The sequence below is a fragment of the Ambystoma mexicanum genome, chromosome 8 (assembly GCF_040938575.1).
Source record: "Ambystoma mexicanum isolate Mex_15411 chromosome 8, UKY_AmexF1_1, whole genome shotgun sequence".
Lineage (NCBI taxonomy): Eukaryota > Metazoa > Chordata > Amphibia > Caudata > Ambystomatidae > Ambystoma > Ambystoma mexicanum.
In genome coordinates this window covers 664,236,564-664,253,596 of record NC_090929.1, presented here as the reverse complement: position 1 = coordinate 664,253,596, position 17,033 = coordinate 664,236,564, and the positions used below count along the sequence as shown (strand labels likewise).

General features: G+C 49.6%; 1 protein-coding gene across 1 annotated transcript; it reads left to right on the top strand.

Moving 5' to 3' along the window:
• The first annotated feature begins 12,354 nt into the window (after window positions 1–12,354).
• Window positions 12,355–15,257, top strand: LOC138472314 (transcription factor HES-5-like). The gene is made up of 3 exons (XM_069610438.1): window positions 12,355–12,450; window positions 12,658–12,838; window positions 13,727–15,257. The coding sequence occupies exons 1-3, from the start codon at window positions 12,388–12,390 to the stop codon at window positions 13,945–13,947; spliced, it is 465 nt and encodes a 154-aa protein (XP_069466539.1). The 5' UTR covers window positions 12,355–12,387; the 3' UTR covers window positions 13,948–15,257.
• The last annotated feature ends 1,776 nt before the right edge of the window (window positions 15,258–17,033 follow it).

Genomic DNA, 17,033 nt, shown 5'->3' with positions numbered 1-17,033 from the left:
ATCCCTGTGGGATGGACACTCTGTGAATTATATCCTTGCAGGATAAACATAGGGTGAACGTTAGATCCTGTAGGAAGGGCTAGTTGAAAATAAGGAACTCGTTATTTACGAAAATGAGGCCAAGTTATTCCTTAAATCGTATCTTCATTGCAGAAGATGTTTCTATTAAATATTCATTATGAAACTGCGAATTATGTAAATGTCACTCTTAGAATATCACTCCCGTCTGATATTATTCCTGTATTTTGGCAATGCTCGGCTTGTCATCCAGTAACTTCCTTTTAAGGAGTACATTTACATGTAAACATGTTTAATATCCTCACAGGATGTGCACTGCGTGCACTGTGTGTGTGCACTGTGTGCATGCACTGCAGATTCATTGATCTATTTGCAGTGATCAGTAGCACATGCATGTGTGATACGAGGGTCTTGGATCAAAGCCCAGGTCCATGTTCAGTATGTTTTTAACATTCATGTTGATCGATATTTGTAAATCACATGATGATCAGTCATTTATTGATCTGAGTGATGTTGGGGTCATGACCTTGTTTATATATCAGTTTTGATATCTTGTATTTTCAATGAAAATGTACCACAAAATCCCTGCCTTCTGTGAAGGCAAAGTGTGTTCCTGGTATGTTGGAGATATGTGAATTATCTCTGAACATGTATGTGACAATGTGCACATGTATTCTGTATTCTCAAAATTTATCATTCCATGTGGATGAAAGAAAAGGAGGAACAATTCTCCCAGTGGCGAGTCTTCATTTTAGAAGCAGTGTTATTGCCATGTGTGTAAGTTATACACTGTTGTGTTTTCTTTTATAAAGATGGTCAGTGTGTGGGGTTCGGGGGGCTCTCTGCCAGATATTAGTATCTCTGTGACTGACAGTCCCGGGAGCTGCAGTGTGTGTAGAGCTGTGAATATCCCAGGATCTCATTCAGGGGGATAATTGATCTGCATCAGATCTAAGGATGTCCTGTGTTATCCTCTTGCTCTCGGCTGGAAAATGTCTGTGACATTGAGTGACTTTCATGGGATTCTTCAGTCGTCCTCATTTATGAGAAATGTGCAGCAATCTCTGAGAATGTGACCCTGTGCCAGGAAGAAAGAGCTCAATAAAATGACATTGTGCAACCATTACTTTCTCATTGCTTTCTTTTATTTTAATTGGTGTTTATTTCCCAAAACATGTTTCACTCATGCAATGTTAGTGCCACTCTCCTCACTGGTTATAAGGGGTGAGAATATGGCCCGCCTTTCCTCTCTGGCAGACACTTTTCAAATAGAAACACGGCTGCACTAAGGCTGCCCTGACGGCACCGCTGTGACTCTCCATAAGGACTGTGGATTAGATTAAATAAATGGGCATTTTATCCTGAACAGTGAGAATGGAATGAGACATTCCAAGAATCGCAACAGGGCATGATTGGAACACTTAATACTGGAAATAAGTATTAATGAGGAGCGATCACTATCGACTGAGCACACTGAAGCCAAACATTATTCCGGGGGCATGGGGAGGATGTGCACGGGGGAGGATGGGCACAGGGGAGGATGGGCACGGGGAGGATGAGCATGGCTCATCACTGTGAATGCAGCACTCACAACACTTCACAGATTGTGTGACTGAGGCTCGTATATCTCTTGGAACCTTGTAAATGGCAGCAGGCAGCAAAAGCACGACAAAATAAATGGCAGTGTCACACTGAAAAATCCCTAGTGACAACTTGGTGCTATGATATGATATGATCTGATATTTTATTTATATCGAACTCATACACAAGTGTTTCAGAGCGCGACCAAGCAAAGGGAGGGGAACAAGGGAGGAAAAAAACAACAATCTTACTAGGCCCAGTGACATTAGGAACGCGTAAGTGCGTGGAAAAGGGAAAAGGGGGACAGTGCGAGGAGTGGGAGAAGTGGAAAGTGCAGAACAGAGGAGAGAACATAATAAATAATAAGTGAAATAAATAAATAAGTACACACAATGAAAAGTGGTAGTGCAGCCATCAAGTGGCAAGTGCATGATTAGTCAGATAGGGTATATCTGATAAGTGCAGAAGAAAAGTAGGGTACTGTATGGGTACAGATACAGATCCCAGAGCAAAGGGTGGCTCAGAGGCAGTGCAGGAGGGTGGCAGGGTGAGCAGGTACCTGGGCCCGAAGGACAGAGGGTGGCCAGGTGCACAGTGCCAAGAGAGAAAACAGATTAGCGGGGACAAGAGGGGCAAAGGCAGAAGCGAAGAGGAGGTGCTTTCGGAACGGGAGATGGTTGCAGTTGCAGGCAAGGAAAAGTCCATTTGGAGTGGCACCCTGGCATTACACTGCCCACAGTTAACCCTTACTACCTACAAACCTTCCGCCCCCTCCGACTCTAGATCCCTCAATGCTACCATTACACTGAAACTCTCCATAGCACACACGCCTGACCCCAACTGCCAAGCACATGACTTGATTGCATGAGCCTGATTGGGTCACCACACAAGTTCCCACTTGACATAAAACATGGCCCTACCCTCCTGGCTATGACCAAGCCGCGTCTCACTGGTCACCAGGGCACCAAGACTACCCAAAAGCTTCCCTGCCCAAACAGCCTGGTCAATATCAAGCTACATGCAACAACACAACAGCAAGATTCCTGCTAACTTCCCACCCCAACCAATTCACAACCATCACTTGCAGGTCCCCCAAGCAACAAGAGGGGGTGAAAATGGCAAAGTCACGCCATGTAGGACTCTATCGCATAACACAACAAAGGATTGGAGTTAGAGGCCGAGGACTGCAGGCAGGGTAAGTCTAAGGGCATTTCACTCAGCAAGGTCCAAAGAACCGAAGCCCCCTGTCTCCCCTTACCCCCGGGGCTCTCCCTCTGTATGCCAGCAGCGCCTGGGAAGCATATAGTGGATGGCTTTTGTAGCCTCTGGATATTGCCCTTGACCTTTCTGCCACTTCCGGCTGCCGGCAGATGTGCACTTCAGGAGTACAGCACCCCCGGTGCCAGACCAATTAAAGGTCACCTGGCGTGGTGTCTGCAGAGAGCACCCCATTGTGTGTCTCAGCTCCTGTTTGTCATCTCCCAGGACTGCAGTCAGGTGTGTTTTGTGGTAGACCCTCGCTGTGTGTTCTGGCCCCGCCTCTTACACCCTCAGTTTCCTGCACGTGTCATTTAGATTGATGGTTGAGTGGACACTGCTTTGGGCAGCAGGGCCTGGAGCTGGAGTCTCCCAGAGCTTCCCACACTGCGAGTCTATTCATCCCACTCAAACGGTCTACAATAGAGGCGTGTCGTGCCCCAGCCTCGCCCCCAGGAGCCATGTGATCCTCTGCAACCAACACCTGGAGCACCATCTGCAGAGCAGCCTCTGACCTCATTGAGCGATGAGGCTCTGGGAACTGGCACCTCTAACTCCATGGCAGGAGGGTACTGAGAACTGCCACTTCTTACTCCATTGCATGAAGGCACTGAGAACTGGCACTTCTTACTCCATGGCAGGAAGGCACTGAGAACTGGCACTTCTTACTCCATGTCAGAAGGGCACTGAGAACTTGCACTTCTTACTTCATTGCAGGAGGGCACTGAGAACTGGCACTTACTCCATGGCAGGAGGGCACTGAGAACTGGCACTTCTTACTCCATAGCAGGCAGGCACTGAGAACTAGAACTTCTTACTCCATGGCAGGAGGGCACTGGGAACTGGCACCTCTCACACCATGGCAGGAGGGCACTGAGAACTAGCATTTCTTACTCCAAGGGAGGAGGGCACTGAGAACTGGCACTTCTTACTCCATGGCTGGAGGGCACTGGGAAATTGCACTTCTTACTTCATTGCAGGAGGGCACTGAGAACTGGCACTTCTTACTCCATGGCAGGAGGGCACTGAGAATGGGGCAGATCTTTTAATCGGATCCTGGGTGCCTACGGTAACGGGGGTGCAACATTAATAGGACAAAACAACCCTAGGGTTTTAATGAAAAATGAGATAGTAAATAACAGATCGGAATCTGGCTGATGGGTATCCAGGAAGTGATCAATGCATGTGGCAATATCTCTCTCTCTCACCCCGAGAGATGTCAGCGTGACCCCCCCACCTACCCCGTCAACCCTCCCCATAAAGAGCCCTTTCAACCACCACCACAACCTGTATAAAACTGCCTTAATCAGGGAGTGATTGCAGGTTGTCCAAGTGTAAATACAGACAGCGGCGTAACACAAAATGTGAGGGGCCCCCTGAAAACCATGCTGAAGGCCCCCCCAACTCAGCAACAAATCATGGGTCGCGCCACACTATCTGCCTAGATCATCATGCTTGCACAATACTCACAAATGTGCTGTTGAAGGTGTATGCCACACACTGCACTAGGAGAAAGATATAAATATGTGTTTTAATGCAATATACAGCACTCTTTCTGAGAAAAACTGGCTAAAACGCCAGAGTGTTTGCAATTGTTTTGTAGGGCAACACCAATCCAATACATGCAAGTCACCACCAGTGCACAGGAACATTAATGCTTTGCTATTATAAATGCTATGCCACAATGAAAACATGTCCAACTGGCTGCACAAATTAGACCAGTGTAATAACATTACAGTAAAGCATGCCAGGCCACATTTAGACATACCTAGACTAGTTGCACCAAAATGCCAGTCGAAACAATAACACTCATCAAGAAGAGAACACACATTCAAGCCTGTGTCTCTGTGGCATCTAACAACACGGCCAAACTCTTTAAAATCTGTAAGTAACTGGTCAATCTTGTTGCGGTCTTTACCTCTCCTGTTCCCACCCAGGCCATCTGTATGGCTCTGTTCTCTCACTTCTCTGTTAAAACTCAGGACATCCAGTCCCCCATCTCCTCTTCCTCTCCCTCTTCCTCTCTTGGCCCCCCATTGGCCAGCTCTACTTCTCTTCCTCCTTTCTCCTCTTTCGCACTGACAATACCTGATGAGGTTTCTAGACAAGTCTGATCTATGAAAGTGTTGTCCAAACAGGTGCTCCTCTGCTCCTCTAGAACCATCAAGGACCATATTGACACCCTCAATCCAGCCTTGGCCAATTTCTGTAATCACTCTTTCACCACTGAAATGTTCCCCTCTGCCCTTAAGCACTTCCTCATGCACCCACTCCTCAAGAAGCCATTTGCCTTTCCTGCCTGCCTGGCAAACTATCACCCAATATCCAACACCCCTTTCCTGGGCAAACTGCTGGACAAAACTGGCCATCTTCCAACTTACTCTCCACACTGAATCTGTTAGTTGTCTCCATGACCATCAGTCTGGCTTCAGAGCTACCAGAGGCATATAAACTGTTCTCCTGAACACCTGTGAAGATCTGCTCTCTAACCTTGATTACAGCATTCCTTCTGTCCTCATCCCACTTGATATTTCCTCTGCTTTTGACACGGTCAACCACGCCATCCTGATTAATAGACTCCATGAGAACCTGGGCATCACGGATCAGGCTCTTGAGTGGCTGACCTCCTTCCTCTTGGACTGCCCCTCCCAGGGGCAACTTAGTCCCTTGCTCTCTGCCACATCTCTCTATTCCTGTGGCATTCCCCAGGGCTCCATCCTCTCACCCTGGTTTTTCAAACTCTTCTTGGCCCCTTTTGCCCACCTGATCTCTACCTTCTCCTCATATGCAGATGACACTCAGCTTTCCTTCAGGCTCCCCTCCTCTCTCTCTCATACCTGACTGTCTATCCGCGATTCAGGATTGGTGCGCATCCCCGATCTCTCCCTGAATGCCAGTAAGATGGCGATCCTTCTCATTGGGACCCCTGCCCCTGCTTTACCTCACGCCCTCTCTCCGCCCACCTTGGGCCCTCTTCCTTCACCTTCCTGCGAAGCAAAAAATGTGGTTGTCGTCTTTGACTCCACTCTCTTTCTCTCCTCACATCTCGAACATCGCCAAGAAATTCCACTACCAGCTTCCCCTCCTCAAAGGGACTCTTCCCTTTCTCACTTTCCCCTAGAAGCTCACTGTCTCCAGAGCCCTGGTTCTCTCTAGGCTGGACTACTGAAACAGCCTCTTTCTCAACCTGCCTTCCTCTACTCTCTGTCCTCTGCAACTAATCCAGAACAGGACTGCAAGACTTATCCTTGGCCTCAAGCCCAGAGATCATATCTCTATAGCCCTGAAACCTCTCCACTGGCTCCTGGTTGCTGCAAGGATCAAGTTCAAGACCCTTTGTATTGTCCACAAAGATTTCTGGGCCCGGGCCCACACTACATCTATCGCTCTCTTCCAAAATACCTTCCTTTTCAAGCCCTTTGCTCAGCTACCTCCAACTCTCTAAGGGTTAGACACTTCCCCAGGCAGAGAGTGGGGGTTTGGGGGGATAGATCTCTCTCCTATACAGGTGCCTTCCTCTGGAAAGGCCTCCCTGCCCCTCTCAAACTTGAGCCGGACCACTTGAAGATCCGGAAGCAGTTCAAACCTTTCCTCTTCTGCTTTCTCTCTCTCCCTCCCCTCCTGTCCTACCTGACCTACCTGTCTGCTGTACCGACTGGTTGCTGGTCTACCCTCAAAGTCTCACTATGTGCAGGCTCTTTCTTTATCAGTCACCCCCGCACTGCCTCTGTGCCTACCATGCACTTAGGGGCTGTAACTCTAACCCTAGAATCCCTTGTTCTCCTTGCACTACCAAGAGCTGCACTGCCCTGGCTACACTTACTTAGAGATCCGCTGCCCTGTTTTTCCCTCCCCTATCCCTTGCACTTCCCCCCTCCCTTTCCCCTTGCACTTCACGTTCTCACACCTGCACGATCTGAATAACACAAGGCCTAGTAAGATCGTTTGTCTTGTCCTCCCTCTATCTCTCCTCCCGTGTCTTGTCGCACCTAGAAACACTTGTGTACCTTATAAATGACTTAAATTATATAATTTTATCACAGATGCCCAGAAAAATATATAATGACACAGTAAGAAACGACTAGTCTGGCAGCACCCACATGCCAGTCTAGCCAGGTAATCACACTTAGCAGGACTTCTTTATCAGAAATGCCCAGTTATAAAATAAATTCATACCAAACTGAGGAATGACTAGACTGGCTGCACCAAAATGCATCTCTAGCCACTAATGCCACATATCATGCCTGCTTAGACTGAACATGGACAACCATTATGATTTCTCACACAATCCCGCCCCCACAAACATTCCCTCTCCCTCCCACCCCTACCCCAACCTCCAAAATCAGCTCCTTGGCCCAGAATTACCTCCACGTCCCTCTTCCTTGTCCCAGAGCTTACATATGAGGCTCCTTCACTCATACGTAAGTACTGGGATAAGTAAGAGTGGGACTAGGAGTAATGAAGATTACAGGTAGCTAAGCGAGCCATTACCTCCATGAACCTCTACCTCATCCCAGTACTTGTGTATGGGGCATAGTGCCTCATACACAGGTAGTGGGATGAGGAAGAATAGGACTAGGAGTAATGAAGATTACCAATAAGTAATCAAAACATTAAACACAAGTAGTGGTGCAAGACCATTGAGTTGACTGGGATTCAGTACTCCTCCTCCGAAATGTTGGGCTATGTTGACTCCACCTGGCTGACCTTCAGACAAGTGGCCGGACAGAACAGGACAAAGATGTTAAATGGCACCTGGGTTAACAGATGTTTCTTTTGACTTGTGTACATTTAACAGTTTGCATGTGACGCCAGAGGAATATACACACATTTGCCACGATGCTTATATTTCTGACGTCACAAACTGTGCAAACAATGTAAACATTTCAGGTGGCGGCTCCATTTGAAGGCCGTCTTTGATAGTTTGAAGTGTTTCCTGAAACCAGCTTAAACTAATGCATTTTTTGGGGGGAAACGATTGTAATGGGGAAACGATTTATAAGGGAGATGGGTGTGGTGCACAAGAGAGGGTATTTACTTGCAGGGATCAGAGTACAGGCTACCATCATGTTCTGGGGAATCGATAAACAACCAGAGAATAGATTTCATCTTCCGCTTTTAACCACTATGGTAGGGAGCTAGTTGGGGCAGGTGTGGCGGAGGAGGTTGTGTGAAAAGCTGTTTCAAGTTTCTGTTATTTATACACAGGCTTTATAATGATGATTATGTGAATTACCAGCCACAATACCAAAACATATCTATGTCTTATATTTCAACATTATCAACATGATCCTGCCACCAGGCAATAGCTTAGCATCATTATTATGGTTCTGGAACAGAGGCACAGACTCAAATGCAACCTCAGCACTGCAGTGACTTTGCTGTTACAGCAGCTGCCAACAGGGCACCTCTGAGTCTTGTGCCACAGGAGCGCGTGAGCTGCAGATCAAGGTCCTGATGCTGCCGGGCACAGCTGTAGGCAATGGTTTGTCATGGAGCTTTCTGAGGGGGCAGGGGGGGGCTATTTAGCAGACCACCCTTTCTTAAATGGAATTACCCAATTCATGTTATTATTTAATACAAATAAAGGAAACGAGTGCTTTTACTCCTTTACCAGGTGGCAGTTCCTCAAGTATCTGCCATACCTATTTATTGGTATTGCCAGTCATATTGATGATGCATTTACCTGATTATCAGTAATTTTAATGTGGTTTTATTACCCTTTCATGGAGTCTCTTAGCACTCTATTGGAGACTTGGGGGAATTACAGCCACTTTTTTCCTCCTCCAACATACTCATAATGACCCCATAGTTTACTCCTGCCTGATATGCAAATAGGACACCTGAGACAAATTCCCAGCTTCTCTTCTTGACTAAAGTGATCCTGGGCACTTTGCATCACAGTGCCTTTGTTTCCATAACTGGCAGACGTGTATTTTAGGTATGTGCTACGCAGAGACTCGCTCCTGCATGTCTCAACAGACTGCGATGTTGCAATATAGAATAATATTGACCTAATATTGACTCCACACATTGAAGTTTCTCTTACACTATTCATGGTACATCAATTTTGAGGCATGGATCTCCCCTCAAAGATTAGGTGAAATAATTGATGCGACTGAGATACATCCTGCAAACATAGTGCCTTGCAAGAAAAGATCAAAAAAAGCAGGAGGCACAGTCATATTTCGATGTTGTTTCTGTTGAATGTACAGAATAAAGGGTTGGTTCCGAACATGCCACACTCTCCTTTTCAGTTGGGTGCACTAGAGTCCAGAGCTTGTTGAGAAAAACTCAGAACCTCTCCCTCCCATCCCCCAGTGCCACTCCCTCCATTCCCCCAGTACCATTGCCTCTCATCCCCCAGTGGCACTCCCTCCCATCCCCCAGTGCCACTCCCTCCCATGCCCCAGTGCCACTCCCTCCCATGCCCCAGTGCCATTGCCTCCCATCTCCCAGTGCCATTCCCTCCCATCCCCCAGTGCCATTGCCTCCCAACCCCCAATGCCACTCCCTCCCATGCCCCAGTGCCATTGCCTCCCATCCCCCAGTGCCACTCCCTCCCATCTCCCAGTGCCACTGCCTCCCATCCCCAGTGCCACTCCCTCCCATCCCACAGTGTCACTCCCTCCCATCACCCAGTGCCACTCCCTCCCAGCCCAGTGCCATTGCCTCCCATCCCCCAGTGTCACTCCCTCCCATCCCCCAGTGCCACTCCCTCCCATGCCCCAGTGCCACTCCCTCCCACCCCCCAGTTCCACTGCCTCCTATACCCCAATGCCACTGCCTCCCATCCCCCAGTGTCACTCCCCCCATGCCCCAGTGCCATTGCCTGCCATCCCCAGTGCCACTCCCTCCTATACCCCAATGCCACTGCCTCCCAACCCCCAGTGCCACTGCCTCCCATACCCCCCAGTGCCACTGCCTCCCATGCCCCAGTGCCACTCCCTCCCCCCAGTGCCACTGCCTCCTATACCCCAATGCCACTGCCTCCCATCCCCCAGTGTCACTCCCTCCCTTCCCCAGTGCCATTGCCTCCCATCCCCAGTGCCACTTCCTCCCATGCCCCAGTGCCACTCCCTCCCATACCCCAGTGCCACTCCCTCCCATGCCCCAGTGCCACTCCCTCCCATCCCCAGTGCCACTGCCTCCCATCCTCCAGTGCCACTCCCCCACCCCCCAGTGCAACTCCCTCCCATGCCCCAGTGCCATTGCCTGCCATCCCCAGTGCCACTCCCTCCCATCCCCCAGTGCCACTCCCTCCCATCCCCCAGTGCCATTGCCTCCCATCCCCCAGTGCCATTGCCTCCCATCCCCAGTGTCACTGCCTCCCATACCCCCCCCAGTGCCACTCCCTCCCATCCCGCAGTGCATTGCCTCCAACCCCCAGTGCCATTGCCTCCCATCCCCCAGTGCCATTGCCTCCCATCCCGCAGTGACACTCCCTCCCATCACCCAGTGCCACTCCCTCCCAGCCCAGTGCCATTGCCTCCCATCCCCCAGTGTCACTCCCTCCCATCCCCCAGTGCCACTCCCTCCCATGCCCCAGTGCCACTCCCTCCCACCCCCCAGTTCCACTGCCTCCTATACCCCAATGCCACTGCCTCCCATCCCCCAGTGTCACTCCCCCCCATGCCCCAGTGCCATTGCCTGCCATCCCCAGTGCCACTCCCTCCTATACCCCAATGCCACTGCCTCCCAACCCCCAGTGCCACTGCCTCCCATGCCCCAGTGCCACTCCCTCCCCCCAGTGCCACTGCCTCCTATACCCCAATGCCACTGCCTCCCATCCCCCAGTGTCACTCCCTCCCTTCCCCAGTGCCATTGCCTCCCATCCCCAGTGCCACTTCCTCCCATGCCCCAGTGCCACTCCCTCCCATACCCCAGTGCCACTCCCTCCCATGCCCCAGTGCCACTCCCTCCCATCCCCAGTGCCACTGCCTCCCATCCTCCAGTGCCACTCCCCCACCCCCCAGTGCAACTCCCTCCCATGCCCCAGTGCCATTGCCTGCCATCCCCAGTGCCACTCCCTCCCATCCCCCAGTGCCACTCCCTCCCATCCCCCAGTGCCATTGCCTCCCATCCCCCAGTGCCATTGCCTCCCATCCCCAGTGTCACTGCCTCCCATACCCCCCCAGTGCCACTCCCTCCCATCCCGCAGTGCATTGCCTCCAACCCCCAGTGCCATTGCCTCCCATCCCCCAGTGCCATTGCCTCCCATCCCGCAGTGACACTCCCTCCCATCCCCCAGTGCCACTCCCTCCCATCCCCCAGTGCCACTGCCTCCCAACCCCCAGTGCCATTGCCTCCCATCCTCCAGTGCCATTGCCTCCCATCCCCAGTGCCACTGCCTCCCATACCCCAGTGCCATTGCCTCCCATTCCCCAGTGCCACTGCCTCCCATCCCGCAGTGCCATTGCCTCCCATTCCTCAGTGCCATTGGCTCCCATTCTCCAATGCCATTGCCTCCCATCCCCCAGTGACACTCCCTCCCATCCCCCAGTGCCATTGCTTGACCACGCGAGAGCAGCAATAGAAAGCGGACTTTGATCACTCATAGGGGCTCTGGTGTCCACTTCACAGGAAGTCACTTTTGCCATAAAGGGGGGTGAAAAGTGAGGTGTTAAGTTAGAGAGTCTTACACTTTAAGATCCCACCGTGGAGGTTGTGGAGTGATGGGGGCCCGGGGAGGGGCAGTGGGGTGAGAATCTGCTGCAAGATATGGAATATTATCAGTGCACAATCCAGGATGAATGCACGTTTCAGATCCCAGAGTTCTGTGCAGCAGCGTCCAGAATGTGTGCATCCAGAGACAGACAAATGCACACGGATAGGGACACTGTGAGGGCTTGGTGGCCTTTGTGTGCAGCATTGCATGAATTCCAGGATTAAGAAGTGTGCACCTTTTATTTCTACCTTTTTTGAAGGAATATATTGAACAGAAATGTTACATTTTTTGGTAGAGAAAGGACCAAACGTCCAGATATTTTTTTAACACAGAATATCCTCCGACTTTGCGCATCTATTCAACAATACGTTTGTATAAAAAAAATCCGATTTTCCTGGTTTGTAAATGTTCTCTGGATATAATAAAGATACAATCATCTTTTACTGCGTGTATCCTCCCTGTCCCTGCTTATCTGCAGTGCCAGGGAGCAGATATACCCACGCTCATCCACTTCCTCCCATGAGAAGATCATGGCACATTCAATGCTTGGCCTGTGGCAGATGCCCGGGGGCACTGCCACAAGCCTTGTCACTTATCCCTTTAGATGGGGCGGGTCTTTCCCACACTCTCATCCATTGTGTACCAGTGCCAGATGCTCCCCTGCCTCTCGCCCTGTAATGGGACACACTTCTATTGTCCCTGCTGCTCTCTGATTGGCTGCTGAGTGTGGGAACCTCTCCCCAGCCGCAGCCCCATACATTTCCCTGCAGCTGAGGGGGATAAATAGGGCTGGAGGGAGGGAGCTCTTCAGATCACTGCGGCCTCACAACAGAGAAGCAGCCCTTAACCCCAGACTGGGCAGGATGGCGCCTTTCTGCCCCTTGGAGCTGTATGGGCAGGAGCTCGAGGGCAGAGGCATTAGAAAGGTAAGAAGCAGGAAAATAACGATAGATTATATGACTTGCTGAAATAGAACCTGCAAATAAATGCATTGATATACATTATTGCACTTAACATTTGGTCGAAAATATATTATGATAGTTTAAACTAGGGGTCTGTGGTATTTATTTTGCAAATGTCTGTATTTGTATGTGAGACGCATGTTATAAGGAGCGTTCCTTTTGTTTCTGCAGTTGAGGAAACCGGCGGTTGAGAAGATGAGGAGAGAGCGGATCAACGGCAGCATCGAGCAGCTGAGGATGTTACTGCAGAGAGAGTTTGGGGACCAGGAGCTTCCGCCCAATGCAGAGAAAGCGGATATCCTGGAAATGGCCGTGAGAGTCCTGGCCCAGCGCGTGCTGACAGCAGCACCAGGTGAGAGGCCTGAAAGGGAAGGGGTAGCATTGCAGGGGGTGCAACTGGAGCGCTGGGGGGAGGGGGGTAGGTGTGGGTGGTAAAAAGATGTTAATTAAGTACATCAGCCCCAGAGAAGCAACGTGTGCATGACAGCGGTCATGTGTCCTTAAGGCCCCAGTTTACCAGTTTATAATACACTGCCTTAAACACGTATGATTAAATACACCTGCAGATAAGCTCCTGCCCACACGCCTCCCAAATAATGCAGGGAGTTAGAAAAGGAAAGCGCTTCTCTGCAGCAGCACGTGCATTTGCAGTGCCTGTTTATGACTAGTATTCCACAGGTTATACCTCCCTTCCTTCCTTCTCCTCCTCTCCCCTCTCTCCCCTCCCTCCCATATCCATGGGTACAGCCTGCCCTCATTTCCTTACCCCCTCCCTCACTCCCGGTCGCGCCCTACACCCGTGTATCTCTCATTACTCCCATGCCTCCCTCTCCACAATCCCTCCCTGTGTTGCTTCTCTTTCTGTGTATATCCCCTCTTCTTTCTGTAGTAACTCCTCCGCCCCCACTCCCTCCTTTCATCCACCGCCCTCCCCTGCTGCACATTTCCCACACATAGAGGGACTTTACGACATGTCACTCCCAGGCCTGGAGCTTGGAACTAGTTCAATCTGTAAAAAACGAGAAATTCCAAAGTTGTAGGCACATCAATTTGCCATGTCCTTTAAATATACCTTAATCCTCCAACCTTTGTATAACTATAAGGCATCCTATAGAAATGTAAACTGTATTTCCCACTTCTCCCTAAATATTATCTAATACTCTAAAACGTGTACATTGTGTTTACATCTTTGTTGTGTAAATGAACCAACCATTAATGTCCTTCTTCTATTTCCTTTCAGCAATGGCCGCCAGTGAAGGTTACTCCAGATGCCTCAAGGATTATCTGCACTTCCTCTGCCTCCATGGAGCCCCCAAGGAGACCGGGGTGAAGCTCCTGAGCGCCCTCCATAGACCTGGGGCTGCAGCAGAGGCTGTGTGTCCTTCTCGACCTCCGTCCTGCCCGAGCAGCACTAAAGAGCCCGCCCAGGACAGCCCCAGAGCCCCGTGGAGACCCTGGTAATGCCGGGGATGCGGCCATGGACTTTTCTTCTGACACTGGAGGAAGCTGGGACTTCTCTAGAGGCCTCGGTCCTCTCTGAGTGGAGAATATTCCTTCTCATGTCTGTACCCGGCCGTGCTGTGCACGGGGTGAGTTTACTGCACTTCCAGAGGTGCAGTGATGGCGATGTGATATCCCTGTGGGATGGACACACTGTGAATGATATCCTTGCAGGATAAACATAGGGTGAATGTTAGATCCTTGTAGGACGGGTTGGTTGAAAATAAGGAACTAGTTATTTATGAAAATGAGGCCAAGTTATTCCTTAAATTGTATCTTCATTGCAGAAGATGTTTATATTAAATATTCATTATGAAACTGCGAATTATCTAAATGTCACTCTTAGAATATCACTCCCGTCTGATATTATTCCTGTATTTTTGCAATGCTCTGCTTGTCATCCAGTAACTTCCGTTTAAGGAGTGCATTTACATGTAAACATGTTTAATATCCTCACAGGATGTGCACTGCGTGCACTGTGTGTGTGCACTGTATGCATGCACTGCAGATTCATTGATCTATTTGCAGTGATCAATAGCACATGCATGTGTGATACGAGGGTCTTGGATCAAAGCCCTAGTCCATGTTCAGTATGTTTTTAACATTCATGTTGATCGATATTTGTAAATCACATGATGATCAGTCATTTATTGATCTGCGTGATGTTGGGGTCATGACCTTGTTTATATATCAGTTTTGATATCTTGTATTTTCAATGAAAATGTACCACAAAATCCCTGCCTTCTGTGATGGCAAAGTGTGTTCCTAGTATGTTGGAGATAAGTGAATTATCTCTGAGCATGTATGTGACAATGTGCACATGTATTCTGTATTCTCAGAGTTTATCATTCCATGTGGATGAAAGAAAAGGAGGAACAATTCTCCCAGTGGCGAGGCTTCATTTTAGAAGCAATGTTAGCACCATGTGTGTAAATTATACACGGTTGTGTTATCTTTTATAAAGATGGTCAGTGTGTGGGGTTCGGGGGGCTCTCTGCCAGATATTAGTATCTCTGTGACTGACAGTCCCGGGAGCTGCAGTGTGTGTAGAGCTTTGATTATCCCAGGATCTCATTCAGGGGGATAATTGATCTGCATCAGATCTAAGGATGTCCTGCTCTTGCTCTTGGCTGGAAAATGTCTGTGACATTGTGTGACTTTCATGGGATTCTTCAGTCATCCTCATTCATGAGAAATGTGCAGCAATCTCTGAGAATGTGACCCTGTGCCAGGAAGAAAGAGCTCAATAAAATGACATTGTGCATCTAGTACTTTCTCGTTGCTTTCTTTTATTTTAATTGGTGTTTATTTCCCAAAACATGTTTCACTCATGCAATGTGAGTGCCACTCTCCTCACTGGTTATAAGGGGTGAGAATATGGCCCGCCTTTCCTCTCTGGCAGACACTTTCAAAATAGACCCACAGCTGCACTCAGGCTGCCCTGACGGCACCGCTGTGACTCTCCATAAGGACTGTGGATTAGATTAAATAAATGGGCATTTTGCCCTGAACAGTGAAAATGGAATGAGACATTCCAAGAATCGCAACAGGGCATGATTGGAACACTTAATACTGGAAATAAGTATTAATGAGGAGCGATCACTATCGACTGAGCACACTGAAGCCAAACATTATTCCGGGGGCATGGGGAGGATGTGCACGGGGGAGGATGGGCACGGGGGAGGATGGGCACAGGGGAGGATGGGCACGGGGAGGATGAGCATGGCTCATCACTGTGAATGCAGCACTCACAACACTTCACAGATTGTGTGACTGAGGCTCGTATATCTCTTGGAACCTTGTAAATGGCAGCAGGCGGCAAAAGCACGACAAAATAAATGGCAGTGTCACACTGAAAAATCCCTAGTGACAACTTGGTGCTATGATATGATCTGATATTTTATTTATATCGCACTCATACACAAGTGTTTCAGAGCGCGACCAAGCAAAGGGAGGGGAACAAGGGAGGACAAAAACAACAATCTTACTAGGCCCAGTGACATTAGGAACGCGTAAGTGCATGGAAAAGGGAAAAGGGGGACAGTGCGAGGAGTGGGAGAAGTGGAAAGTGCAGAACAGAGGAGAGAACAGAATAAATAATAAGTGAAATAAATAAATAAGTACACACAATGAAAAGTGGTAGTGCAGCCATCAAGTGGCAAGTGCATGATTAGTCAGATAGGGTATATCTGATAAGTGCAGAAGAAAAGTAGGGCACTGTATGGGTACAGATACAGATCCCAGAGCAAAGGGTGGCTCAGAGGCAGTGCAGGAGGGTGGCAGGGTGAGCAGGTACCTGGGCCCGAAGGACAGAGGGTGGCCAGGTGCACAGTGCCAAGAGAGAAAACAGATTAGCGGGGACAAGAGGGGCAAAGGCAGAAGCGAAGAGGAGGTGCTTTCGGAACGGGAGATGGTTGCAATTGCAGGCAAGGAAAAGTCCATTTGGAGTGGCACCCTGGCATTACACTGCCCACAGTTAACCCTTACTACCTACAAACCTTCCGCCCCCTCCGACTCTAGATCCCTCAATGCTACCATTACACTGAAACTCTCCATAGCACACACGCCTGACCCCAACTGCCAAGCACATGACTTGATTGCATGAGCCTGATTGGGTCACCACACAAGTTCACACTTGACATAAAACATGACCAAACCCTCCTGGCTATGACCAAGCGTTGTCTCACCGGTCACCGGGGTACCAAAACTACCCAGAAGCTTCCCTGCCCAAACAGCCTGGTCAATATCAAAATACATGCAACAACACAACAGCAAGATTCCCGCTAACTTCCCACCCCAACCAATTCCAAACCATCACTTGCAGGTCCCCCAAGCAACAAGAGGGGGTGAAAATGGCAAAGTCACGCCATGTAGGACTCTATCGCATAACACAACAAAGGATTGGAGTTAGAGGCCGAGGACTGCAGGCAGGGTCAGTCTAAGGGCATTTCACTCAGCAAGGTCCAAAGAACCGAAGCCCCAGCCCCTCTCCCTGTCCCCCCTTACCCCCGGGCCTCTCCCTCTGTATGCCAGCAGCGCCTGGGAAG